Here is a 27,101-nt window from a genome sequence, read left to right as displayed (position 1 = left end):
CTCAATCAAATTTTGCTGTAAGAATGAGCATCAAAATACCCCCAAGGGTCCTGCTCTCCCCTTACCCCAGCCAAATGAGCTGAGCTCTGGCATCGGGTCCCCTGCACTAACTCCCACCAGTTCACCTGATCCTGCCCCCTACACACCTCTCTCCAGAGTTTAGAGCCTGCTGCTTGTGCTGTGGCTCCTGATGAATCCACCTGAATGTTGCCACCCTTCTTCCTTCTGACCTATCAGTGGACCCTAGCAACGATAGCCCTCACCTGCCTTCATTCCCACCTCAGAGAGGTCCTGGTGAATCCTCAGCTCCACGGAGCTCTCCAGTCACTGCCCTGGGCAACCTGGCTGGTCTGGGGAGGGTCCGCCTTTGGAGTCCATCTCTTTCCCCTGCCCCCAGGTGAGCTCCCAGCATGTCCAGCTCCAAAGAGCCCTGCTCCAGGCTGGGGCAGTGGGCTTGGGTGGAACCATCCCTGGCGTTGCAGACAGAGGTTGGGGCCAACACATGCAGGCCAGAACTAAGGTCTAGTTCCCAGTTGGGAGGAAGATGAGACACAGCAGGGGCAATGGTAGTGTGTCTTTGATAACAGATCTTCCTGTCACACCTGCCAACCCACCTGGAGGCTGGGAAACCAGAGTTCACAGTGCCATGGCCATAACTGGGGTTGGCGGACAGCTTCCCAAATCCATGTCCTCCTTCACCTAGCCCTCACCACCAGCTTCTGCTGCATAACCAGATGCCCTTCCTGGCTTCCCCTGACTGCTGCTGGTGAAGGGGACAGGGCATGGCTAGCCCCGAACTCTCGAGTCTCCAAGATCTTCCCCCAGAGTTTCCTGGGATGGGTCACAGTGACTCCCCACTGCTCTCTGATCTATAGGACCTGTCAGCCCAGGCCCCAGTATGGGAGCTCTTCCACCCAGCCACATTCCTTGCCCGGAACACTTGCTCTCATTGAATATTTATATCTATTCCTATGTTCACAGATAATTGCCCGTTTCTTCCACTAGAATGTAGGATCTTGAGGATCAGGGAAGGGATCCCGCCTGTTTTGTTCACTGCTGTATCCACAGCTGCTAGCATGGGGCCTGACTTGATAGATTTATTGAAGAAATGAATAAATCAGTCACTGGGAGCACTGGAGGTTTAAAAGAGATCCCCCAGCAGGCGCTGTCTCAGGAGTGCCATCCTGCAGTTGGTGGGGGCAGGGAAAGGGGAGCAGGGGCGGGGGGATAACAAGTCAGAGAGAATATCTGTGGATGACCTGCCAGCTAGCTTTCAATCTCAACAATTAGCACTGTGGCCATCAATAACCTTGGAAAACGGCACCGTGAAAAGCCCACATATATTTAAATAGATGGGGAACAGGTGCTAGAAAATTCGTAAGTATCAACCAGTGGGTCATGTCCCTGTGGTTGGCACATAGGCCTCCTGAGCTGATGGATGTCTGACAGTGAGAAAGGATGGGTGTGCCTCTCCCAAGCCTGGGAGAACTGCCTGGTTCCTGAGTCCCCACGGGGACCAGCCCGTGCCTAGTTCTTAGGAAGGCTCAGTGGGATTTCCCTGCTTCAGGGCCCACTCCAAAGGATGCATCACAATCTCTATCGCCATCTCTGAAAGAATCCCGTCCCCACCCCCTGCATGTCCACAAGGGTGCTGTCTGTCCAGGGCTAGCCGTAGCACAGTCCTGCCAGTGCTCCGGGACTCCACGCACTCAGCTGCAGCCCCAGCCAGGCCCTGACCAGGTGGAGACTTCAGCAGCCTCCGCCATCCACCCAGACATGTGTCTTAGACCTGCCTGGGACATCTCTTCCTCATTCTTCAGGTCACAGCCTAATAGTCACTTCCTCAGGGAGGCTTGAGGCCTTTTCCTTGGGGTACACTCCCAAAGCCCTCTATCTTTCCTGTTGCAGCACTGATCAAAATCTTAATGAAATCTCACTTGTCTGATTCATTGTTTGCCCCTGGGGGGTAAGGACCATGTCTGCCTGGGTCACCCTCACTCCCTAGTCACTGCCCCAGGTCTGGCACATTATCAGTTGGGGCTGGGCTGAGACCCCTCTCAGGCAGCCTTTCAGGTCCTCTGGCACTGGCCAACCTCATGCAGGTCCAATCTGACAGCATCTCAACGCCTGCCCAACTGGCCACCTCTGGCCTCCAGCCCTGTGGTTTCTCATAGACCCTGCTGCAAGATCCCAGTTGGTTCCCATGGCCACCATGCCAAACCCAGAATGCATGGGAGTCAGGAGCCGGTGGATAAACCTGTTTTCCCTTCCTCTGCTTACCCCAAGAGATGGTCCTGAGACACACTTTGTAAAGTTTTTCCAGGGTGCAGACTCACAGACTGAGACATTAGTCACCCTCTATGGCAACCAGCTCAATAACACATCCTTGTGTTGCCTTCCTCCTTCCTGCTCCACGTCCCTTGCCCCTGCCCCTCATTCTCTTCCTGGCACAACAACCCCTAATTGAGTAATGACATAATCCCTTGCCTCAGGCTCTGCTCTGCAGGCTCCCAGGCTGAGACATTGCTCAATAAACTTTCGTGGAATTGATGAAGGAAGGAATGATCCTCAGCAGGGGAGCTTGCATGTTTCAGCTGCTCCTTCTGACCTCGGTTTTCCCCAATACTCCCTTCATCCCTCAAGCCCTCTTGCTCTCTTACACCTGTTTGTCCGGACCTGGACCCCTGCCAGGCTCTTTCCAAGCCTTTTCCCAGGCTGGTCTCTGCTCACTGAATTCTGGAACTGACAGTTCTGCAGTGACTCTCGATGGGGCCCCAAGTCCCTCCGGCACCCCTCACTTGCTTCCCTGGTCTCCCCAGACAGACCCTGGAGACATCCCGAGCTCCCCCAGGGCTCCACAGTCATTGCTCTGGGCAACCTGGCTGCTCCAACAAGAGTCCAGCTTTGCAGTTTCCCCTGCCCTCAACTGCCCTGTCCCCTCCAGGATTCTGACTTGCCCTAGGGGAGCTCCCAGCATGCTTCACTTGCAAGTGTGGTGGCCCAGCCCAAAGGAGGTAGCTTGGGGAGAGCATTTCCTGGCCATACAAACAAGGGTGTGAGGCTCCTCCCGACACCCATGCACGAGGGCCAGAACTCAGATCTGCTTCCAGTTGGACGATGGTGGACACGGTGGGCAATGGGATCATGGCCTTGACATGAGGCCCTCCTCTCACACACCATGGCTGGGAATCCAGCTAGTCATGACCCCACAACAACCATGCCTCTGGGCAAAGCATGCAAGTCCATGTGTTCACCCACATGTCCCTCATTCAGCGAGGCTGCTCTGTGTGTGTCCAGCCCATGCCAGGTGTTGGGGCAGCAGCAAAGTTTAGCCCATCAGGTGCTCCCCATCGGTAAGAAGAGTCACACAGGTAAATTGGCACTTCTAGCTGTGCCACCCTCCCTGGTCTGCACTCAGTGTTACTGGGAAGCAGAGCGGATGTGTGGGTGGTACAACTTCTCCACAGGAAAGTATACAATATGCTAAGCCTACCAGTGATGACTCTTTGTCTCCATTGTGTTCCATACTTCATCTTGGTCCAGCCCCATCTATGAGGCAGGGAAAACTTCTTATCTGGCCATCCATACTGCAGTGATATGTAACAACTTAGAGAGAAAAGAATCAATTTCCCGTGGCCTGCAGAGCTTTTATGCATCCCCGTTAGCCTCCCTCTTGCTCTGATGCAGGGGGCTGGGAGAGCAGCCAGGACAGAATCCTGGGTCTCCGAGGGTGAAATTTGAGAACAGCAGTACTCAAGGACCCTGCTGGGGCTGACCTTGTACCCTGAGGAGGTCATGCTTGTGCCAACTCGTGGATGCTCATTCCTCATCTCCTTTGACTTCCTTGCGGCCACTGACCCTCCCCCCTTTCTAGTAGCCTCTCCTCCTTGGGCCTCCTTCACCCCATGCTCTCCTGATTCTCTTCATTCCCCTCCAGCCTTGCCAGCCCAGGCATCTTGTGGCTTCCACCCTTTCATCTGTGCCATTCAGGGTCCCACCCCAGGTCCTCATCTCTGCTCTCCCTGAGCAGCTGTCGTCTCCACCTCCCAGGCTCCCTGCAGGATGTGCTGATGACTCCTAGACCTCAGCCTCCAGCCCTGCTCCTTCCTCCAAGTGCCCAGCCACAGGGCCAGCCATCTACGGGGACCCTAATCCCAACACATCCCAAATGGACCTCACTACGTTTCCCAAATCCTCAATTTCTCCAGGGGGCCTTTGATGTGAGCAGGACACCATCACCTCCTTAACTGTCCAGAGTAGAATTCCATGCCTTGTCCGTAACTCCTCCCTTTCCCCCACCTCATCCATCCAACCAATCACCAGCCTCATCAGTTCTACCTGCTTGTCTGCTGGCTGTGCATCTACTTCCCTCCTTTCCTAGAGCAGCACTCGCCCTGCTTGGGTCCCAGCGATGGCCTCCATACTGGCTCAGGTTTGACATAGCAGCAGAGTGACCTTCCTCAAGTGTCAAGTCGATGTCACCCCCTGGCTCCACTTCAGTGGGTTCAAATTCTCCATAGCCCTCGGGATTAAAATCCAGTTCCTCGGTTCAGCACCTGAGACACTTCAAGGCCTACCTCTTTCCCCCTTCTCCAGCAGCAGCCCTCCTCTTGGCTCCAGGCTGTCCACTCTTGGGGTTCTGCCCCTGCACACCCCAAGTGGGCTCCTGGGCACCTGGTGCCAGGACACAGAAGCTCTGGATGGCAGATGGGGACTCCCAGTGTCAGAAAAGGCCAATGCTCCAAGTAAAGTAAGAAGGTGGCACCTTGCTTGTGCCTCAGTTCCCTGTGAGTCTGATCAATGTGAGTCAGCTCCTCGAGGCTCCCTGTTTGGATCCAGTGGGGGTAAGGTCTAGGTCCTGGACTACTGTGGCCTGGCAGGATGACCACGGCTGCGGGGCCACCCTCCCACCACCATCACATTCAATCATGGACATACTTTAGACAGGGAGGCTGTCCCTGGAAGGAACAGTGATGAGAGGGACGGCTTCTGTGTACTGAGCGTTTACTGAGCACCGGGAACTTGGCGAAGCATTTTGGTGCCATATCTCATTAAATCTTCCTACCAATGCCAGGCAGGAGGCTCTTTTATTATCCCCATTTTGTAGACACAGAAATGGAGGCCAGAGAAATGGAATAACTTTCCTGCTGTCAGCTGAAATGTGCTAGACCCAGAATTTGAACCCATTTCGGTTAGATTCCAGAGTCATCAAAACACGTGGGAATAATTTAAGGCACGGATGTGAGTAGAAGATTTTTGAAAGAGGAAACAGACAAGCAGGCAGTAAATATAGAGAGAGCAAAATTTGGAAGAGAGATGGGGGATGGAGGGAATAATCACTGCTCTGTCTGATCGTGTCTGTTGTTGTCCCTATAGTTCAAGGCGACTTGGGGCAGGCAAGTGTGTCAGCAGGAGGCGATGCGTCCTCTAGCCACCCCATCTTCCTCTGCAACCCTTGGAAGACCATGTGGCATGGGACAGAGGCGAGCAGGGAGTATCCGGGAAGGGCTTTTTAAGTCCTGCTGGTCAGAGCCTCCACCCAGGGCCTCCAAATGGGCCCCGGGGGGCAGATACTTACAAAGGTGGGCATTCATCATCTTTATACCTACATTCAGATCCCTAATAAGGAAGTAATAATATTGCCAAGCCTTTACCATGCTTTCTATGGGCTAGTGAGAAGACTGATTATCTGACGACACTAATAAACGGTTATGATGTTATTAAAAATGGCACCAAGCTAGGATTAATAGGCTCATCAATTGTAGGGAATCGGGCTTAACAAGGTCCCCTGCATGTCCCGTCAGGCCTGTAACCCTGATGAATACTGCGCTTCCCAAAGCACCGCCTGGCTGCTCGGAGGCCGTGACGACACTCCCTCCTTTTCCCAGCTGAGTGGGGGTCAGCTTAGGGAGGTCAGGCTGATGCTGGGCTTCTCTGATCACATTCCCTTGCAAACAGCTCTTCAAAGCTGTGGGGCCACTGGAGATGTTGTGAGTGGTGAGGGTGGCCCAGCCCCACTCACTCCGCACACAGCCTCCACCTTCCACGTGATCTTCCCTCTCCCCTGCCCAGCTTGCCTCTGCAAATGACAGCCGCAGAGCCTACCCAGAGCCCCAGACTCCAAGCCCCACTCATAAACGCAGGAGAGTGGATAAGATGGAGATGCCTCTGGGGCCTGCTGACTAATTTCCATAATAATTATAGTTATTACTAATAACGGTGACAACACCACTCCCTTCCATTTATGTTGAATTCTACAATCTAGAAGCTGCTTCCCCACCAGTTGTCTCCTCTGAGGCTCACAACAAGCTGTGAAAAACGTGGAGCAGGTATTGTTATTCTCACTGTCAGGTTAGGAAAGTGCAGCTCAGAGAGATAAGGGGACTTCCTGAAGCCCCCTCCCCAGCCTCCAAGGAATAGTTGTAAGGATAAAAATAAAAATAATAATAGTAAATACTGACATGGTGATGACTATGTAATACACTATGTTAACTTAATCCTCCTAACAATCTTATGAGGTAGGTCCTATTAATATCATTTCCCTTTTACAGATGCAGAAACTGAGGCACAGAGAGGTTAAGAAACTTGTCCAGGAATGCACAGCTAGCAAGTGGAAGAGTTTGAATCAAACCCGGCTTGAGTTCATGCTCTTGATCATTTGAGTCTCCTATTAGACTTCCATAGGAGCCCAATTTGCTGGGGACTAGGAAGTGACTCCACTGGGCCAGGCTCCAGCCTTCATGCCTTGAGCTCCAGCCTCCCTCCCAACTTGCGACCTCCAAGGTCTCTGTAGGCAGCTCCCCTCAGACAGAGGCAAGGGGGCTTAACCGAAGGCCCCGATGCTGCCTGCTCCCATCCTGGAGAGGTGAAGTCATAAAAACCTTTGGTTGGTACTCTGTGGGTTGCAAAGATCTCTGCATGAACCTCCCTCTGTCCTGGCCCCTGGGGTCAGGATGGTTCTTTGAAGAAGCTGGAACACAGGGCTACGAGGCAGGGAGGCTCCAAATTCTGGCTCCACCACTTCATCTCTCTCTGCCTTAGTCTCCCCATCTGTAAAATGGGTGTTAATAACAGTACCTACCTCACCGGGCTGTTATAAGGATAAATGAGAGAAGGAATCTAAGGGGTCCAGTATGGATCAGGTCCTTGAATTCAGCAGCAGCTCCTTGATAGAAAATGCTTCAGTCAAGTTGAGGGCCCTGAGCTGGAAGGCAAGTCACGTTTATTGTGTGCCAGGTAAGCCTGTGGAAATCGTGCCTTATTTAATTCCCCCAACAACCACAGGAGCTATGGTAGTTGCTAATTACTCCTATTTTAGGCAGGGCATGGTGGCTCATGCCTGTAATCTCAGCACTTTGGGAGGCCAAGGCAGGAGGGTTACTTGAATCCAGGAGTTTGAGAACAGTCTGGACAACAAAGTGAGACCCTGTTCTCCACACACACACACACACACACACACACACACACAAAATTAGCCAGGTGCAGTGCCTTGTGCCTGTAGTCCCAGCTACTCAGGAGGCTGAAGCAGGAGGCTCTCTTGAGCCCAGGAGTTTGAGGCTGCAGTGAGCTGTGATGGCACCACTGCATTCCAGCTTGGGTGATTCTGTCTCTAACAATAGCAACAATTACTCCTATTTTAGAAATAAAGAAATTGAGCCTTAGTGAGATTGATGAGCTTACCCAGTCACACAACAAAACTGAGGCTTGAACCCAGACCTTCTGGGCCACAGCCTGGGCATCTGAGAACTATGATGTGTTTGCTCACAGCATCTTACCAGGGACCCTCTTACTGAACTTACTCTAGGCCCAGTCTTGTGCCACTATGACAACAATCGCGTGAGGAAGGGGTATCAACATGCCCAATTTACAGATGGGGAAACTGCTCAGAGAGGTCGAGTGACTTGCCCCTGTTCACAAAGCTAATGAGGAAGAACTTGGACTCGAGCCCAGGGCCTCCTGATTCCTCCCTTGTGGTGGTGTCCCCAGCCTGTGGCTTCTCCCTCTTCTTCCCAATGTCTCAAGAAGCCCAGGTACACCCCTAACCCCCCTCACCTGCCTGCTTGGGCTCCCGGCTGTCCTCAGTCCTCTCCTAATCCCAGGCAGAGGAAGAGGCTGACTCCTTGGTGCTTCCAGCCAGGCCCTGCTCATCCCTTCTTCCCAGCTCTCAGCTTCCTGGACTCCCACTAGACCCAGAGTTACTCAATGCAGTGACAGGTTTCTCTCTGTGTCCAAGAATTTGGTGAAGTGTCTCATGTGGGTGCCTTGCCCCATAGCTGGGGCATCCTCTGGTGGTTTTTAAAGGAGCAGAAGATACCAAGAAGCCGCAGGCCTCCTCCAGAGCAAGTTCATCAAAGATGCCAGTGGGGCCGGCCCTGAATCAGATGGAGGCCAGTGCATCTGTGTGTGTACGAAGGGGAATGGCGTTGGGAGTATGAGCAAGGCAGCCCATGAGAGCTGGGGTGCACTTCTTCGGCTGAAGCCCCCCAGTCCTCAAGGTCACAGCATTCATCTCCATCACTCCTGTCCCCAGGGCCTTCCTCTGCCAGGCTGCCCAGCCCTGTGGTGCAGACAGTGCTTGGCCAAGCCTCCCCAGGATCCTGAGCCCTCCCGTGCTCCCATCCATGCTTACGTGGTCGATGAGCTCCTTGACCATGCCGTTCCACTGGCCCTTGTCATCCTGTGCCCCGTACTTGCCATCCTCCACCAGCCGGATCTCATAGGAGAAACCGAGGATGTGGGCCAGCTCCTTCAGCAGGTCGATGCAGTAGCCCTCGAACCGGTCATTCCCGTATAGCGTCCTGTCTGACTTCCGAAACATGACAAAGGGCTCCTCCTGCAGAGATAGATGGGCAGGGAGTGACGAAGACTGAGCAGCTAGGGCGGAGGCAGGCTTGCACTGGAGAGTCAGGGCTAGGACCTCTGCTCATGTTTTTATAAACCACTTGCGGTGGCTTAGACAAAGGGCCCGTGAAGTCAGGAGCGGGAAAGCACATGTCCTGAGAGCCAGCTGGGGGCCTCATGAATGGCTACCTGGTACAGGGCGGGAGCTCAGTAGGCACTTACTGATTTAACTGCCCAGTGGTTACAGAGCTAGTGAGCGGTGGAGCAGGGCTTTGAACTGGAGACTGATCCCAAGGCCCATGGTCTCTTTGCTGCACTAGTAATAGAGGCTCAGCGTGTGGTCCCTGCACCCGCAGCATCAGCATCGCCTGGTAACTTGTTAGAAATGCACATTCTCAGGCCCCACCCCAGACCTAACTGAACTGGAAACTCTGGGGAGAGCCCAGCGATCTGTGTTTTCAGAAGCCCTCCAGGGAATTCTGATGTCCACTCAAGTCTGAGGACACTGCTGTAGAAAGTCCTTCAGAAAGCCGTCTGCTCTAACTTCTCTTCCAACTCCAATTTAAAAGATTAGATTTACATGCTCCCGGATGCCGTTCTCTCTTTCCAAGAACCTCCTCAGTCCCCTGTGTTAGGATCCCAGGGGAGTGATTACTGGTAACAGGGACAGCTCATCGGTGTGTGGCTGTGTTGGGCACTGGTCAATTAGCAAATGAGTTTATGCCCGTGGGGGGCCTAGCACAGAGCCCAGCAGAGCTCAGCAGACAGGAGCTGATATCGCCTCATTTCACCTTAATGTCAGCCCTCTGGGGTGGGTATGAATAATCCCATTTTATAGATGCAGAAAGTGAAGTTCATGAGGATATGTGACTTGTGCAAGCCCCCCTAGCTGGCAGGGAGAGAAGATCTGAATTCTGGTTAGTGTGACCCCAGAGTGTGAGTTCTGTGCCTGAGGCCCATGGTGCTCCTCCCTCAGGGGCAGGTGATCCCCAGGAAGGTGCTTGTGGGTCAGAGATGCCTGTCCCATGCCAGACCCCCCACCATCCACCCCCTCCACCTGCCACAGGCTTCTTTCTTTCTGGGTGATGGGGAGCCTGGGACCGGATTTGAACAGAGCATGACTTTGTCTGATTTCTCATTTAGAAACAAACCCCTGGCAACCCTGCAAAGAATAACTGGGAGAAGAGGCAGAAGAGGCAGAAGATCCAGTGGAGAGAGGCGATCCACTTCATCCAGTTGAGATATGCAGTGTGAGGAACTGTGGGCTCTGATGCAGCAAGTCCGAATCCAGGTCAACCCGCAAGTCCAAGCTTCTGCCGGCACCGTCTATCTGGCTTCACTCACAAAGCCCCATCCCGTGTCCGTGATGGATGCGCTGAACTCCCAGAAAATTCAACACAATTGAGTTCCTACCCTGCACCAGGCACTGATTTAAACTCTTTGTCACAGACTGTTTGATTTAAGCCTCACTAGCTGGCAAGATAGTAACACTGTCCCTACGTGACAGATGAGGAAATTCAGGTTCAGAGAAGGTCAGTAAGTTGCCCAAAATCACACAGCAGCTGAACTACAGTGATGAGATCCAGTTCCAATCCTTCCCAGTCAGCTGCACCTCTGTCTAGCTTGGCTCTCCTGTCTGTTCCCTGGGGTCAGACCTTCTGGAGTTAATCTGCTTTTCCAGATCCCCAAATCAGGTAAAGGGCTGCCACCCCAGAGCCTGTTCCTGGACAACTCTGGTCTTCTTCTGACTCACCTGAGCCTCCTTCCTTCGCCCCCTGCCCTGTTCCTGCCTATAGCTCCTAGACCTCTTTCTGTCAGCCAAACGTCTCCAGACCTGCCTCAGCACCCCGACGTGACAGAATGTCTCAAGCCTTCAGTGGCTGTGTGACCATGGTTAGCTGACAGAATGCAGGAAACCAGGAAGCTCATGTCCGCATGCCCAGATTAAGGCACAGGCTTAACTATGGAGGCGCCTCATCCTTCACTCAACTGGCGGGGCCATTCCCTTGACCTCATGAGCCCCTGGGTGGGATGGGCAGTGGAAGACCTGGTGAAGACCCTCGTCAGAGGTCCTAGGAGCAGATGCTCACCAGCAGCCTCCTGCTGGGCTCCCCCTGTGGCGGCAGGCTTGAGTCTTTGGCTCTCTCTCCCAGCAGTGCTACTTTTCTAGATTCCATCCTGCCCCATGATTGATCCACTGGAGCTTTTCAACAGTCCTTAGGGATACTTCAGAGAAAGAACTGGTGGGGGTGGGGCGGTCTCTGAATCCCCAAGGGATTCCCGACTATCCAGGGATTCCGAGTCTAACTTGGTAGGAAGCTGGACCCTTGGCTAGGCGCCATGCTTAATCTCAGTGCCTCTCTCACTCGCCTTCCAACCAAGTAGGCAGCTCAACAAGGTTGGAGAAGAGTCCACGTGGGGCCTGGGAAAAGTGCTGAGGCTGGAGGAAGGAGGACATTGGCTGGTTCACGCACTGATTGGCTAGTCCATGCACTGCCTTCATGCAATTTCATCTCTGGGCAATGCTCCCGCACCCTGGCATGGGGCCTGGCGAGCAGGGTCTTTCGGTTGATGCTTTTGTACGATGGACAAGTTGTACCACTGCACCTGGTGGCCCTGACTTTAGCTGATGGAAAGAATTGGAGAGAAGGTACCATCTTTCCCAGAGGATCCACCAACCACACATAGAATCCTAGGCAAAATTTACCTCCTTCTGTAAAATGGGGAAAATAATAGAACCTGCTTTACAAGGTTGTTGTGAGGATAAAATGAGTCAGTCTATGAAAAGCACTCAGAATAGTGCCTGGCAACTGTTGGCTGCCAATATTATTATTATTATTATTAATCATTATCATCCTTATCTTTTTCTTGTATGCTATTTGGCCAGTTACTGCAGTGACCTTTGCAGCCTAGAGGCCACGCCCAATGTCATCAAAGGTTAAAACTCATGGCTGATAGTGGAAAACCATTTCAGGAAAGGTCCCTGATATAGCTCACTTCCTGACCCTGTCTTCACGCCCCTCCCTGGCCTGATCCTCTAAAATTAGCACTTCATTTGTGAAGCCACCACAGCCCCAGAATCTATACATCTCCATATAAATATGCTGCCTTCAGAGCAGCTGTAAAATGCCATTAATTTCGGGAAGTGCTTTGCGGATGGCATACATATTTAACAGCCAAAGCCCAGAGCATTAAAATGGTGCTCGCCTTGGTAATGTGTCTCTAGACCTGCAACATTTCCTAGGGGGTAATTCTGAACTCCGCCAACTACTTATTCATGGACTATTTCACAATTTATTACTGGAAATGTCCAGACAGCCAATTCACAAGCTCTCTCGGCTGCTAATCGATTGCTCAGTGAAGGTGCCCTCAATTTCATAACTTCACGCTCTCCTATTGCTCTGGGAGAACAGCGACAGGAACAGGGGTAATATTTCTCTTCAACAAGTCACGGAAAACAGGGGTCCAGAAAAATAACCGTTTCTGACTTTCCGTTGTCAGGGCTCTTGGTCCGGTTTCTCTCCGATCACTTATCCCAGCGTGCAAGCCAGGCCTAGCGCTAAGCCTCTCCTAGTGACAGGGTCCACGGAGTTGGAAGAGGGAGTCTTGGGGGTCATCCCCAATTCGGGAAGGATCCAGGGATTGGCTACCTGATATCTGGGTTCTGAAGCTCCCTTCTGACAGGTATTATCAGCCCACAGCCACACATGCATGCACAAGTATATACAATGTCCTTGGCACAAATGCACCACATTTTCAGATGTCTTGTCTGCCTAGCCCTTCTCAGACACAGAGGCCAAGGACCTTGGACCTGAGGCCTTGGCTTTAACCAGTTAGAACCAGCACACAGTATCAGGAGTCCTGTTCTCCCAGCAGGAGGGGCCTAGAATGGTTCCCAGCCTGGGATAGTTCTCCCAGCCAACACTCTAGCCCCGGCTTTTTCCCCTCCCTTGCTGCTGGGTGCTGAGTGTTGGGCTTGCCTGGCAGGCAGTTGAGCCTATGTGGGTCACGATGTGCACACGGCACAAATTCACCCATCAGTGAGTATCCAGATACCCATGTGTAGCTGGTCCTACACCCACCCACACACCCGCACGCATGCCCACATCATGGCTCACATCGGCAGCCAAACGATGTGAGCCTTGAACCTTCAAAAGCTGGGCTCCCAAGAGTGGGCCGGGTGTGTTTTCTCAGTGTTTGAGCTGAGGTTTGGGCAGATGAATTTTTCATGAGCTCGTGGAAGAGTGGAACCAGAACAGAGGCTGGGGCCTGGCGGTGAGAGGGCGGGGGAGGGCAGGCATCCAGGCTCCTGCTGCTGCTGTTTCGATCTCAGGAATGGAGAAGGCTGCCAATGGCTCTGAGGGGCCAGAAAGGGCAGTTCCAGGGCTCTGTCCATCTGTCTGTCCAGGGTAAGGCACCTTTAGCACCTAATGCTGGGGATTCAGGAGAGGGGAGAATAAGAGGTAGGTTTGGGGGCAGCTCACACAGAGCTGCTGCTTTCTGCCACACCAGATTCCTGGGAAAGAAAGGGGAGGAGAAACTCCCCCTCATCAGGGGTCTTGGATCCAGGCCCTGTTCCCTAGAGGCAGAGCAGTTTGATGTTGTGTACTGGTACCTTGGGACCTGCCTGTCACTCAAAGTGCTGTTGCCCTGACAACATCCTCCTAGACAGGCTGGGGCTGTGCTCTCAGCAGGAGGTGCTGGCCCTACATTCAGGTTGCCAAGCATGGGGCTGGATTTTTAGCCACAGCAGCTGGGGCTGGGCCACTCCCTGTCACCTTTTAGCTGTCCCAAAGAGCCCAAGCCTGAGAGCATCCCTTAGGGCTCCAAGACAGGCAGACCATGCTGAGCCTTTTGGGAACATTCTCTGGAGCATCTGGAGCAGCTCTAGTTTCAGGGGGCCGTAGGCCAGTCCTTGCATGGGAGTGAGCATCTCTTTCAGGAGACTCCGAGGACACTTCCGGTTACATAGACTTTCTTGGAGGCCCATGTAAAGACTGTGTCACACCCTCTGTCCCCGTTAGGGATACTCCAGAGGTCATTCCCTCCATTCTCCTGCCTCCAGGAAAGAGTAGGCTTCTCTCACTGCCCCATAGGGAGAAGCACACCTCACCCTCCAGTGATCTCTGGGCAGTGGGGATGGAGACAGCTGAATCATCAGTCACCCCAGGCCATGTGAGTATTTGATACTACATGATGGGGTTAAGATTGTCAGTGGCCCCATCCATAGGTGGCAGGATATCTGCTTCAGGAGCTGAGACCGTGGCCAAGATAGAAGGTGAGGTGGTGGTTGATCTGGAGTTCTATATCTCAGTAGGAGACTAGGACTATGAGGGACCTATGAGGCTGCAAACCCTAATGCCTCCAATTGCCAGCTGAGAAACATAACTATAAGAAGCAGCCCAGTGTAAACAAATAGGGAGGGCTAGGGGGCAGAGTGGGGGACTATGGTGATGGCCATGAACCTGGAAAGTACTCAAATGCAAATTAAGTTTGTAACGGAACGCCTGTACTAGAGATCACCTCTGTGGCCATGGGCAGCGGTCTTTGGTGAAGTTCAGGGCTCTGCCTGTGGACAGAGTGGAGGTTTTCTCAAGATCTCTCACTCAGCATGCTGTATTCAAGCTGAGCTCACTGGGGACTGGATTTGTAATCAATAATAATGAATAACAATAGCAGCTGTCACTTAGACAGCACTCTATGCCACTTAATTAATCATTCATCCTCTGAACTCTATGAAGTAGGTACAATTATTACCACCTCCCTTTTTCAGGTGGAGAAACTGAGGCACAGGGCGGGTAAGCAGTTTCTCAGGGTCATATGGCAAATCAACATCAAAGCCAGGACTCCACCCCAAAGGTCTGTGCTTTTGATCATCAAACTGTTCTCTCCTCGTGTCCTGGTGGCACTGCATGTCCCTAAGAGCTCTGGGGTTGTATCTGCCCAGATGCCTTGCAGCTGAGAGGCTGTGGGACAGATGGAGCTGTGACCAGGCTATGGGCCAAGAGGGGTTCTCTCCTTTCCTAGCCCTGGGGTGCCTAGGAACCAGTAGGATACTGGGAATGCAACCTCTGGGGATTCAGTGAGCACAGCAGGTCAGGGATCTTTGCAAGAAGCTGCAAGTATTGACAGAGAAGCTGTAAGCACTCACAGGTCAAGAGCATGGGGTGTCTCCTGGATTCTGCCTCTGCTTATGTAGCGAAAATCCCCTGTGCCTCTGCAGAAGGGTTTTATGCCCTTGAAATCAGGCTGCTACCATTTTAATAAAATTTAGCCCCATGGTCTTTCAAGGTGCTTATATTTTGTATCCTTTTGGTATATTATCTTTAGCTTGCCTCTTACTGTTCAGAGTATTGTTTTGTGACTGACTCACCTTAGCTATTTAATCATCTCTCTTCCTAATCTCTTAAATCATCCTAGTTTTACCTTTTTTTAATCTTGCCTTGTGAAAAGTGTTTTATTTATATCTCACATATTATGCAGCTCTGCTTTTAATCTTTTAGCACCTTTTTATTATTTTATTTTTACCCTTTTATATTTTAGCTTTGTCACACTTTTATCCTTTCGCTTTTTGACATTTGGGTGTTACATTTTTTACCTTGTCTAGTCAGAGCTATAAATTATTTAATTTTTCATCTTTCTTACTATCTTTCCTTTTTATCTCATTCCTTATCTTCATTTTCTCTTTATTATTTTCCTTTTAACCTTTTTATTTTGTCTCTTTTTAACCCTCCTTTACCTTTTCTATTTTTATCCACATCAATATCCCTTTAATTGCACATTAGTCTTCACCCTAATCCCTTTGCTCTTGTTATTTGTTTACTTTCATCCTTTATGTTTTGACATCACAGGTTTTTCTTTTTTTTTTACCCTGTTCCTCTTGAGATATTTTTGCTTATTGGTTTTAGCAGACTGATTTTTATATTTGTTTAGTTAACAAAAAGTTGATCAATAAAGGCCAGCAGGATGTGTGGTTTTAGGGAAGATGCTAGTAGGGGTCTTGCCCCAAAGAGGGGGACAGGTGTCCCCCGAGACCACCTCTTCAGGCTCTGTCGGCAGCTTGTCTGGAGCCACCGTGAGATCTCCATCAGCTTTAGCTCAGATCCTCTCAATCATCCTAACCCCGAGGGCTGATGGTGAGACTCACAGACTAACATTTATCTCTGGATGCCAACAGGATGCCTGGTATCTGCCACTCACTGGGCTACCTGGAAGAATGGTTTTTTTCCCCATTGCTTCCCTTCCTGTTCCATGACATCTGCCACCCAGCCACCAAGCACATATACGGTGAATCATCCCAGGGAGGAGGACCTAAGACCACCCAGTAGGGCCTGGTTCGGCTGCCTCTGAGGGCACGTGGGTGAGAACAAGCCCTGTCTGAGCACCGTGGAAGGGGCCAGGTATAGGGTGACCAGCCTGTCCTGGGTTCTGCTCCAAGGCAGCCTCACTATATCCAAAACGGGTTGAACTTCCTTTTGTGTAGAGGAATGACCCCAGCATATGGTACTTATAAATATATTTGCTTTATTATAAGTTGGAGCTGACTAGAGCTAGCATTGTCCTCAAAGGGTCTTCAGTCATAATTCACCAGGCTGTGACTGGGCTGCCTCTCCCCAAGATGGCTTGGCTTGAGCCCCCAGAAGCAGGGCTGTGTCCCTGAGAGGATCTGTCCTGAGTCTCTGGACACCTCTGAGGCCTTCCAGGAGGGACAGGCACAGGTGGAGCGGGGGCACAGCACTGGCAGCACAAGGAGGCCAGCAGCCTGGGTCTGTCCTCCTGCCCACGTGTGAGCTCAAAGGTGCAGAGAGGCCCCCAGAGTTGCTTCTTGGTTTGAAACGGGTCAGGAGAAGGCGGTGCTATTTAGCTGGGGAATAGAGAGAAGATGGGGTGTGATTCCGGGCAGGGGGTGTGGCAGTGGCTGATGGCTCTCGGAAGGGCCACTATAGAATGCGGCATGTGTACAGGCTCCCAGCACCTGCTGGGCTCTCAAGGTGTGGCCACAGCACCCACCACAGCTGGGGTGACTTTCCCACCACAGCTGGGAAATGCTTTTGCCTGGGAACTGGGGTGGGAGAGGTGGATCCTCACTCAGGTTGCAATGGGCAGTCAAACCCCCTTAATTCCACCATCCAGCATGGTTCCTACTCAGACATCAAGGACTTGGGGAGTGAGTGGGAGTGAGACGCAAAAACGCAGCGGCTTCCGCCCATGACAGTGAGCAGCGCTGCTGCGCTCCAGCTGCTCTCTGAGAGCTTGCTGCTGACTCTAAATGTCTCCACCTACCTGCAGCCTCCATCTTCTGGGTGGAGGGAATAGAGGGGACTCTCCAGCCCAAACTGCCACCCCACCCCCAGGTCGGACAGTCCTTCCTGCAGGGGCTGCAGGCTCTTACCAGCACTGTGGTGACAATGAGTGATCTGTTTGTCAGAGAGTCGGTGACATTAGGGCCTCGGCCTTTGGCAACCTCCGTGATGTTGAGCCCGTCGGCAGGACTCCACACCCCAACCTGGATGGACAGACAGACAGAAAACAGGGAGCCGAGTCCTTGGTCTACCCATCTTCCTCCATATCGACAAGACCTTCATCTCATTCCCATTCATCATGAGCCTCATTGTCATGATAATCATCATCATCACCACTGCCATTGTGTTTCCAGTTATAACCATTCTGGACAACAGCCCTGCAGCTCTCCCTCCTCTCCTGACGAGGGTCCCAAGGTGTCGAATCCCTGAATTCTGCCACCTCCCTTGCTGGCAAGCCCATCACAGCTAAAGGGGAAAATGCAGAGAAAGACAGCAAATGCGAAGGCAGCCCCAGGGGCCTCAGGGCTGAGCAGATGCCAATCAGGGGCTGGAGGGAATCAGGGGTCTATGGTCAGTGCCAGGTCTTGCCCTGGGACGCAGTCTTTGTGGCTGTTTTGGGGTGGCAGCACAAGGAGGGGATGGACCTCACTGGGAAATGCTGCTGGGTTTGAAGGCAGTTTGCTTTGTGATTTTACATTTAAAACTGGCAGACACACAGACCGAGGTGGAATAATCTCTCTCCCTACAGCGTCCTTGTGGATGTCGGGCCTGAGGCTAGAGGTAGAGAAGGAAAGGTCAAGTTTAGAAATCATCCTAAAGCCCTGGGCCTCTTGAAGATCCTTTTTGACCCAACTCTGGCCAGCTCTGCCTGGTCTCAGCTCCCCTCACTCAAGGAAGACTTCTGCATGCCCACTCTGTCCTTGGCCCAGTTGGGGGGTACTCAGGACACTTAATCAATTAAACAGAGAGGCTGAATGCAAACATCCCATTAAGAGAGCTGTGCGGAGCAGATAGCAGAGAGACATGTAATTATGCTTGGGTAATTCTGCCTTAATCCTCCCAAAGCCACCGGTTGGAGCTGGCTGGATCAGCTATGACCCGGCTTAGCAAACAGAAGTGATAATATGAGAGGCAGAGTGGCTGTGTTTGGGAGCTCAGCATCCTCTCAGGGCGGGATCCCTGCCTACATAGACCACCCAGGGCCTTGAGGAGAGGAAAGTGGCAGACGGCATCAAAGAGGCTCTTCTCTTAAGTGGGCTGAGCTCAGAGCCAAGCTCAGTTTGAGCGTGCCTAGCAGAGCACCTGGGTGCAGGAGGTGCTTGGCAAACATCTGTTCAGAGGCCACATGAAGAGCACAAACCCTCACTTGAGCTCCAACTGCATGCCCTGTTAGATACCAGGTGCTATGGAGATGTGAGGCCAGTTAGGACTGAGGAGGACCCAGCCTGTGGAGGCTCTGTGCTCACAATCCGGGTGGCTGTGACCCGGTGCCTCTGGTGAGTGCCTCTGGCAGGCTAACCTCTGCCCAGGGATAATAGAGTTTTTCTTGAGTATTAGCTATGGCCAGTTTGAACCAGCTGCCTGGAGGGCTGTTTGGAGAAGGATGTTGCAGGTGGGCTCAGATGGAAAGAGTACTCAAATGATGGATTATTGATGCCTTTTATGGCACGGGGCGGGAAGTAGTGGCATATGTGCCACCTAATTGCCCTCCCTGGAATTTTAGGTTATCCCTAGAGATGGGTAGCTGAGAGAGCAAAAGTGGGACAGCTACTTGAGTGAATACTGCATTCACTCTAGCACTGCCAGAGGAGGAAGGGTGCTCTCCATCACTGCAGGAGCTTAAATAGGAGCTGGAAGATCGCTTGATGAGAACTCACAGAGTTTGTGTAGGGTTGAGCAAACTGGCCCTTATGATCTTAGGAGGGGAGGTCACAGCCCCTGTTATTAAGGGACTGATGCTATATATGGTGTGAAATAATTACAGAGTAATAGGGAGGCTTCCCCAGCCACCTCCTCCCCTGCACAGTGGCTCCCATGAGTAGGTGGGAAAGTCGGGAGAGACTGGAATAACTGTGGCCACAGGTACAAGGAGGACAGCATTGAGCTAGGCAGAGCCAGCCTTTGCCTGAAGGACAGAGGTCACATCCTGCAACCAGGGCAATTGTGTGGGCAATGGCCTGGAGGTCCAGGAGGGAGGGAGCATGGTGGGGCCATGGGGTAGGTTTCTGGGAAATGTGGAAACGAGGCCCAGAGAGGCCAGTTCGTGCATTTCTTGGAGAGCTGAAGTTTAATGACTTGGTACTAGGGAGCCATGGGCAGTTTCAGAGCAGGGCAGAGCTGTGCTTGGGGAAGCCTCATCTGTGTGTACACTCTGGATGGCCGGAGGGCTCAAGAACCAGGGCGGCATATTAAAATAATCCACATAAAAGGCTTGAACCAGGGCACTGCTGGGGTGGAGAGGACAGAAATCAGAGTCTTGAGGCCCAGAGGCATCTGAAGTGGCCCCTCCACTCTGCTGGCTTCTGCTTACTACATTTCATACACAGCAACTTGCAGTGTTGGGGAGGTGCCCTTGTGGCTCCCAGGGACCCACTTGCTGGGGACAGAGTGTGGCTGAGCCCCCAGAAACCAAGTCCCAGGGGATGCTGTGAATTGAGGGCTTGTATTAAATCTCCCTTCTTGGCCCAGCAGCCTGACATTGACAGAATATGCTGAAGGTTCCCAGGGACTGGGATTGGCCTCATTAAAACATCTCTATGTTAGCCAGATGGGAGGCCCCAGCCCCAGGCAGGCCCGCCTTCCTGGTCCAGACTCTCTGGAATCACAGAGGCCTTAGAAGCCCAGAGCGAAGGAGCTCAGAATCCATGTGCTTCAACCTCTTTCCAAGGGAAAGAATCACCTTCAGTCTCCCAGACAAGCAACTGCTCTATCTTTGCTTAAATGTCTCCAGTGGCAGTGAGCTCACTACTCACAGGGGAGACATTCTCTGGTTAGAAAGGTTTTATGTTTTTTGTATTCTTAAATTTTTACCCAAGAACATGTCTGTCCTTCTGCTCCATGACAGCCCTGCAGGGACTCAGAGACAGTCCATCCAACCCATGGGCCTTTGTTATGCTTCCCAGGTTAGGCATCCCCAATGACCCTTACTCACAGAGTGACAGTGTGGGTGTCTGCCGCAGCCAGGCCACTGGCTTCTGAACCCTCCAGTCCAACCAGGCCTTCTTGTTCTCTGATGGGCCCCCAACAGCTACAGGCTACACTGGACCAAGTCAATCCCTGAGGGGCAGCTGGACTGTGTCTTGCCCCTTGCCTCTGGGCCTCTGACTGAGGTCTGCCCTAGGAGATTTGAGAAACCCCTGCTCCTCCGCCTGCCCTCCCTCTCCTGAGACCACACACCTTCTCCAGGCCATCCTCTTTCAGGCTGATGATGTCCAGGTCAAAATCCGTCCGCAAGCCACTAGTTTTGTTGAAAACAATTCGTCCAGTTAATCCTTCCCATTGAGCCTGCGGAGGGGAGAGGGCAGAGCAGCAATTCCTCGGGCTCATAAATCATCATTCGGTACAACTGTACAATGCTTCATTTTAATTACTCCTTGCACTGATACTGTTCCCCCAAGACCATGATTAATTAATAATCACCTCCATCATTGCTCAGGCTGCGGTGCGAGCCAGCGATTTCCATAAATTCTATTATGCTCTTTAGCCAGCTTTACATTTGCACCTTCTCGTGTACAACATCGATCATGGATGCGCTCAAATGAGCCGCCGCCCTGAAGTCATGGGAAGGGGGAGCCCATGTCAAATCCTGGGAGACGGGCAGGGAGGCAGGCAGGCAGAGGTAGGGCAGGCAAGGCCTGCCAAGAAGCAGAAAAGCCAAAGGGCCAAGCTGGCCTTGGCTGTAGAACCAGACGTTTGGCGTAGCCCCCCGAAAGGCAGGGGAGACCGAAATCACCCCCCTACCTCCCAGCTCCAGCCCCATGTGTGTTGTGGTTAAGAACTCTGGAGTCTGAATGCTGGGTCCAACTACAATTAGCCGTGTGACCTTGGGTATTTCATTTTACCCCTCTGCCCCAGTTTTCTCATCTGTACAATGGAACTAATCATTGTGTCCATCTTACCAAACGCTGTCAGGGTGAAATGAGATAAGTCATATAAAATACTGAGAACGGTCCCGGCACAAGATGAACCCTGAATAAATGGTAGCTTTTTTGTTATTCTTGCATCATCATTAGCATCATTAACACAGAGAGAGGCAGGCAGAGGTTGGGGCAGACCTAAAGTGGGAAAAGCTCCATCTTCTACATCAGGGGTTGGCGTACTATGGCTAGTGGGTCAACCTGGCCCCTGGCTGCTTCTGTAAATGGTTTATTAACTCACAGCCATGCCCCCGTGTTTATATATTACTTGTGTGCTGCAACTGTGGAGTTGACTAGTTGCAGCAGAGACTGTGTGGCCTGTAAAATCTAAACTATTTTCTATGTGCCCCTTTACAGAGAAAGCATGCTAACTTGATTCTAGATAACATCTTTCCTGCGGTCTGAGAGCATTGAGTCTACATGGCCCTTTCACACTGTTCATGCCATGCAACCTCCACAGCAGCCGTGGGAGGTGGCCACGCAAGGATCACGGTTCCCACTTTACAGACGAGGAAGCAGACCTCAAGGGGGGCCATGGGTCGCCCAAGCTCACAGAGTGAACAAGAGGCAGAGCCAAACTAGAACCCGGGATCCCAGGGCCCCTCAGTCTGGACCTGTTTCCCTCCTCCAAGAACTTAGGACGGCAGCTGGTGCAGTTAAATACCCGAGCTTTCTGTGTCGGGGCAAGAACAAGGCCCACACATCCTGGAGTCCTTGGGAACAAACGTGCACTTGGGAGCAAGAGGAGGGGAGAAAATCTGGGAGCTCACACAGCCAGATTGGGCCAGAGAGAGGGGAGGGGAGGGAGGGAGGGTATCCAGAGAAGAGGCACGGGGCAATGGAAGGTCTGAGTAGTGGGAGCCTGGCTCCCAGTCCTTGCTTTGCCGCATTGGGTTCCTAACCACTCCGAGCCATGCTCCCTTGCAGATTCTGAATCGGGCTCCACAGCCTCTCCCTGCGGAATGCCCCCAGCACCCATGCATACACTCACAGTTCAACCCACAAGGTCATGGGTCCACAGTTCCCTGGAGTTTTATTGACAAATCCCAAATGAAAACCCTTAGACATCTCCAAGCACATGGGCAGCTCTAAGGTACTTTTACAGGTAAATGGGTAAGTGGGTAAATGTGCATATGCAAACTCAGGCAGTGGGGCCGTGCTTTGGAGGACAGGGAGGCTATAAAACCAAAGTGGTTAGAAAGTGGGCTCTGCACAAACAAAGCAACCACTCTGAGCTTCAGGAAGAGAGAAATTACCTACTTCACAGGTATAAAAAGGCATATAGAGTGCTGAGCACAGTGCCTACATACACAATCACAAGGATGTGACAGAGGTTATTATTTCTCCTTTGTGGCTTCCATCTGTGCAGCTCCCTTAGATTAGGGCTGGCCCTTGGCTGGGAAGGGAGGACCAGTCACTTGGGCCCTGGCCCAAGGCTCCAGTAGAAAGCTGGTCACAGAGGGCTATTATCCTTCCCCACATGAGCGCATTCAGTTCTCACTGTGACCCTGCCAGGTGGGCATCAGCGTTGCCCCCATTTTACAGATGTGGACACTGAGGCTCAAAGAGGGACTGAATGATGCAGGTCTCAAGTATTGGGTGGGACAAGACAGATTCGCTGCAGTAGCAGCACTGAAAGTCCTGGGGTCGAGGCACCTAAGGTGGAGTCGGGGAAGCTTACATGGTGCCTAGGGAGCTGGGGACTGAGGGGTCGGGAACAGAGATTAAAAGATGCATCAGAGAAGGTAAAAGCCACTGTTTATGACTTCACAGGGAAGCTCAGCTTCCCTCAGGCTGGCTCCCCAGTCCCTCCGCCTTCTCTCCTCTGTGGGCCTCACGCCCTCAGGCTATCTCTTGGCCCCCAGGGGAAATCACAGCAGGTGCCTTCAAACCTGCACTGTGAGGGAAGCCTTCCAGCCTGTCAGCTACAGAGGTATTAAATGCCAGCAGGTGCAAGGCCTGTCTGTGGGCGGGTGGGCAGGGCAGGCCAGGGAGTGCAGGCAGCTCCTCCCCGTGACATTTCCTGCGCTGCCCGCCCCCTCTAGCCACCGCTCAGGACTTGCTAAATGAAAGATGCTTCACACGCTCTGAACTCTGGCCTGGTATTTTCCAGCTCCTCTCGGAAATGCCAAGTCTTTAAAATGATTTAGTGTCATGCAATCAGATGGGGAGACGGGCAAGTTGGAAATGGTCTGACAGAAGACTGTGCTGGGCTCGGGCAGGCATCTGAGCTTCGGTTGTGGCCAGCTGTGGGACCACAGCCACCACGGGGCTATTCTGGGCCTTAGCCATATCCATGGACCTAAAATGGAGATACGATAAATGTTTCTGAAAGGGTTCTGTAAGGGAGTGTGAGCAGTGAGGGTCACTCGTTGGGCCTGGGAAGGAGAATAGAGTTCCTCTTTCTATGGTGAGCAGTGGTGAATCTGCTCCCCTCAGGGACTCACGGCTGAGCCTCAAAATTTCCAAGGGTTGAGGGGTGAAGTGTAAACGGGGTGGATGTCCCTGAAACAATGTGGCCTGGAGACCCGGTAGTGGAACCCCATTAGCAAACAGGAAGGCACAGTGATAACAGTAGCGATAGTGGAAGTAACAGTGATGGCAGCCAACCTGTTCAGCACCTGCTACGAGCCAGGCGCTGTCCTTGTGCGACACATGTGCCAAAACTCACCAATCCTCAGTACAACCCGATGATAAGGTGCTATTGTTATCTCCACTGGACAGAGGAGGACACTGAGGCACAGAAAGCTTCAGTAGCTTGTCCGAGGTCATGCAGTTAAAAAGTGGTGAAGCTTCCAAGTCACTTTTGTCTGACTCCTAAGGCTCCCAAATTTCCCGATTGAGCCAGAGGAGCAATAGGACCGAGGTGTGGCCTGGGACACCCTCACAGTGGCCTCACACAGCGGCTGCTCAGCAGGAGGACTGCTGAGGAAGGGGGTACAGGGGGCCGAAAGTCAGGTCTCAGAGTTCCCTGAGAGCAAGCTGATGATCGCCCAGCCAGGGCCCTGCTCAGGGCATTGGACAATGGGATGTCCTGTGCAGTTTTGAGGGATGGGAAGCTGGATGAGAAGGGATCATCAGGCCCTCCTATACCGAAACATCTGGGACTGGAGTCCCTTCTAGGGGTGAAGGAACTACAGCCAGGCACTGAATTGATCCCTCACAATAACTGTGAGGTGGAGTTTGCCAAGTGTGGAAACTGACTCAGAGATGTCCCGTAACTTGTCTGAAGCCACACAGCTGGGAAGAGGTAGAGATGAGATCCAAAGGCACATGTGTGGTGCCCTAAAGCCTGTATCTTATCCACATTTATTGTTCTACTATGTGAGAGGAGCTGTACTTGGTCTCATCTGGAAGCAGCAATGGTGAACTTGGAACGTCAGGGGAAGCTGCCCTCCCTCAACCCCCATCCAACGTGGGGAGTTACTCTGCTGTTTGCTGTCATAGAGCTGCCTTTATTTGCATATGGGATTCTCTCCTTTAGTGCTGTGACCTGATGCCTCCCTCTCTAGGATCTGCGTGTGCACAGGCGAGTCTGTTTTAGCTCTGTTGGGCCCCCAGGGCATAGCTAGGAGCCTGGAACCCAGCTGCCAGTCACAAAGTGGGATTGAATAAATGAGTGCGCTCCTAAGAAGGCAGCCGGCTTCATTTCCGGCCCGCTGTGATTGTTACGGAGAGCTCATCTGTCCTTTCTATCCGGAGTCCTTCTAGAGGGCTTCCCCCACTGCCCTTGGTGTTGCCTTGGACCTGGTCACTCCCTCTGGCCGAGGATAACTGCCTAGATCTCATACTCCTGAACTGTCTTTGTCTATCATCTGCTGGGATTTGACTCTGGCCAGGTCGTGGGTTAGGTGCTTTGCACGTAGTTTTTCACTGTCTTCCCAACACCGCCTTGAGGCAGGCACTCACTATACCCTACTGAAGATCAAAGAGTTAATCAGCTCACCCAAAGTCACACAGCTAGTTGTAATAGAGCCAGGATGCAAGTTCAGGCCATAATTTTCCCCATCCATAAAATGGGGACAATAAGCCCTGCCACCCAAAGCTTACAAGGACAGTGGCAGATGGAGAAGCCTTTGAAATAAAAGTAGGCACTGTGTGTTCCATGGTCTTGGCAGCAGGACAGGTTCCATATTCTCTGGTTTCTCTAGAATCAGCTCCATTGATGGGGTTTTCCACAGGAGAGCTGGCACCAGGGGAGGTGGGTCCCAGTGGGGGTGCTGGCTGGGAAGTTGGTCATTGGGCCCATGATGTGAAGATGAGTTTGTGGGGCTGATAATTATGTATTGACCCTCCTCCTGCACTAAGCACTTTCCACGCAATGTCTAACTTCATCTCACATGCCCACGAGGTAGGTTATGCTTCATATACCCATTTCACAGATGAGGTGACTGAGGCTCAGCAAGGCTCTCCAGCTCGCCCAAGGTCATACAGCGAGGAAGCAAACACCCTCATCTGTTGTACTTTCAAGCCCATGCTGCATCTCGCTGGTAATGCTGACCAGCTGCTGAGCACTTACCACGTGCCCCTCAATCATGCCATAAGCTTGGTGCTATGGAGCGCATTTTCACACAGGAAACTGAGGCTCAGAGACATGAGGCAACTTGCCCGAGGTCACATGGATGAGAATCAGTCCTGCCTGACTCCCAGACCACTCTGCTGCTCTGCAGGGCCCACAGCCCCGGGGAGACAACCCTGGTGGGGGCTGTGGGGCACTCACCTCCTTGATGAAGTTCATGAAGCGGCCGCCAAAGCGCCAGGCCTTGTGCCGATGGCACTGCAGGGAGTTCACGGTCATCTGTGGCGCCCGCTGGTAGCACACGGACACGATGTGGACGGCGTCGTACAGTAAGGCTGCGTCAGTCTGCAGGGAAGGGCCTGCCTGAGAGCCGCTCCCAAGGCCCTCCAGTCCTCAGCCCACCCTGCCCTGTCTCCCTTCTCCTCCCCTGCCACAGGTGCATGATGTCCTGGTGAGCGAACAGGCCCGGAGGCCCTGGAGGTGACTCTGTCTATGCCTCTGAGGAGTGGCCAGGCTTGGCTGACTCTCCTGCTCTACAAACATCCTGAGCACCCCCCTCTGCAGCCCAGACCTTCTCCTGTGCACCCACCCCACCCCTGCCACCTAGGCCCTGACCACAACTACTTCTTTCTGCCTTCTTGGCCTTCACACCTGTGTGTCACAGCCTGAGGTCCTCTGTGACCAGCATCTCTGGGCCTTATTCCTGTTCTCTGTGACCTTTTGCTTACATGTCTGGATCCCCATCAGATGGGTCCCTTGGGGAGGGTCTGTCTGTTTCACGTTTGTGTCCCCAGTCCCTAGCCTGGGGTCTGGCTGACACATGGAAGGTCTCAAGAAGAGAAGTGGTGGAGGGAAGAAAGAAACAAGAAGAAGGAGAGAAGAAAAGAAGGGAGGCAGGTGGGAAGCCCCTGGAATTCGCCCCACCCAGCTGCCATACCATCATCACTCCGTCCAGCAGGCCAGACTCGGCCCGGGGAGCTGCCTGCAGCCGCTCCATGGACCACTTCTCCACAATGGCCGAGACGTGTGGGTTGTCCACATTGAGAATCCGGAATCCTGTCAGGTTCACACCTGAGTAGCGGTAGGGCTCCAGGTCTAAAGCGTAGAGATCCTGGATAGAGAGAGGTTTGTGTAAACCAAGGCATGCTCACTGCTGAGAACTCCAGCCCCACCTCCTACCCGCTCCCTAATCAGGGCCGCCCCAGGGCCTGAGGTTGCAGCTCCCTGCAAAGCCCTGTAGAAGGGGTGCGGGATATCGGGGTAGTCACATGGGCACCCATAGGACCACTGCGCCTGGAGTCT

The 27,101-nt window shown here is 52.6% G+C and overlaps 1 protein-coding gene across 1 annotated transcript in view; it reads right to left on the bottom strand.

The window, feature by feature from the left end:
• GRIK3 (glutamate ionotropic receptor kainate type subunit 3) overlaps nucleotides 1-27,101 on the bottom strand; it is a 238,019-nt gene that overhangs the window by 37,623 nt on the left and 173,295 nt on the right. The window contains exons 6-10 of the mRNA XM_024252633.2: nucleotides 26,737-26,910; nucleotides 26,001-26,144; nucleotides 20,541-20,648; nucleotides 17,234-17,347; nucleotides 8,630-8,833 (exon numbers count right to left, since the gene is read on the bottom strand). Of these exons, the coding sequence (XP_024108401.1) occupies nucleotides 8,630-8,833; nucleotides 17,234-17,347; nucleotides 20,541-20,648; nucleotides 26,001-26,144; nucleotides 26,737-26,910 (744 nt within the window). The remainder of the gene's footprint in view (nucleotides 1-8,629; nucleotides 8,834-17,233; nucleotides 17,348-20,540; nucleotides 20,649-26,000; nucleotides 26,145-26,736; nucleotides 26,911-27,101) is intronic.

This window comes from Pongo abelii, chromosome 1, assembly GCF_028885655.2.
Source record: "Pongo abelii isolate AG06213 chromosome 1, NHGRI_mPonAbe1-v2.0_pri, whole genome shotgun sequence".
Taxonomy (NCBI): domain Eukaryota; kingdom Metazoa; phylum Chordata; class Mammalia; order Primates; family Hominidae; genus Pongo; species Pongo abelii.
This window is presented reverse-complemented; position numbering and strand designations above follow the sequence as displayed.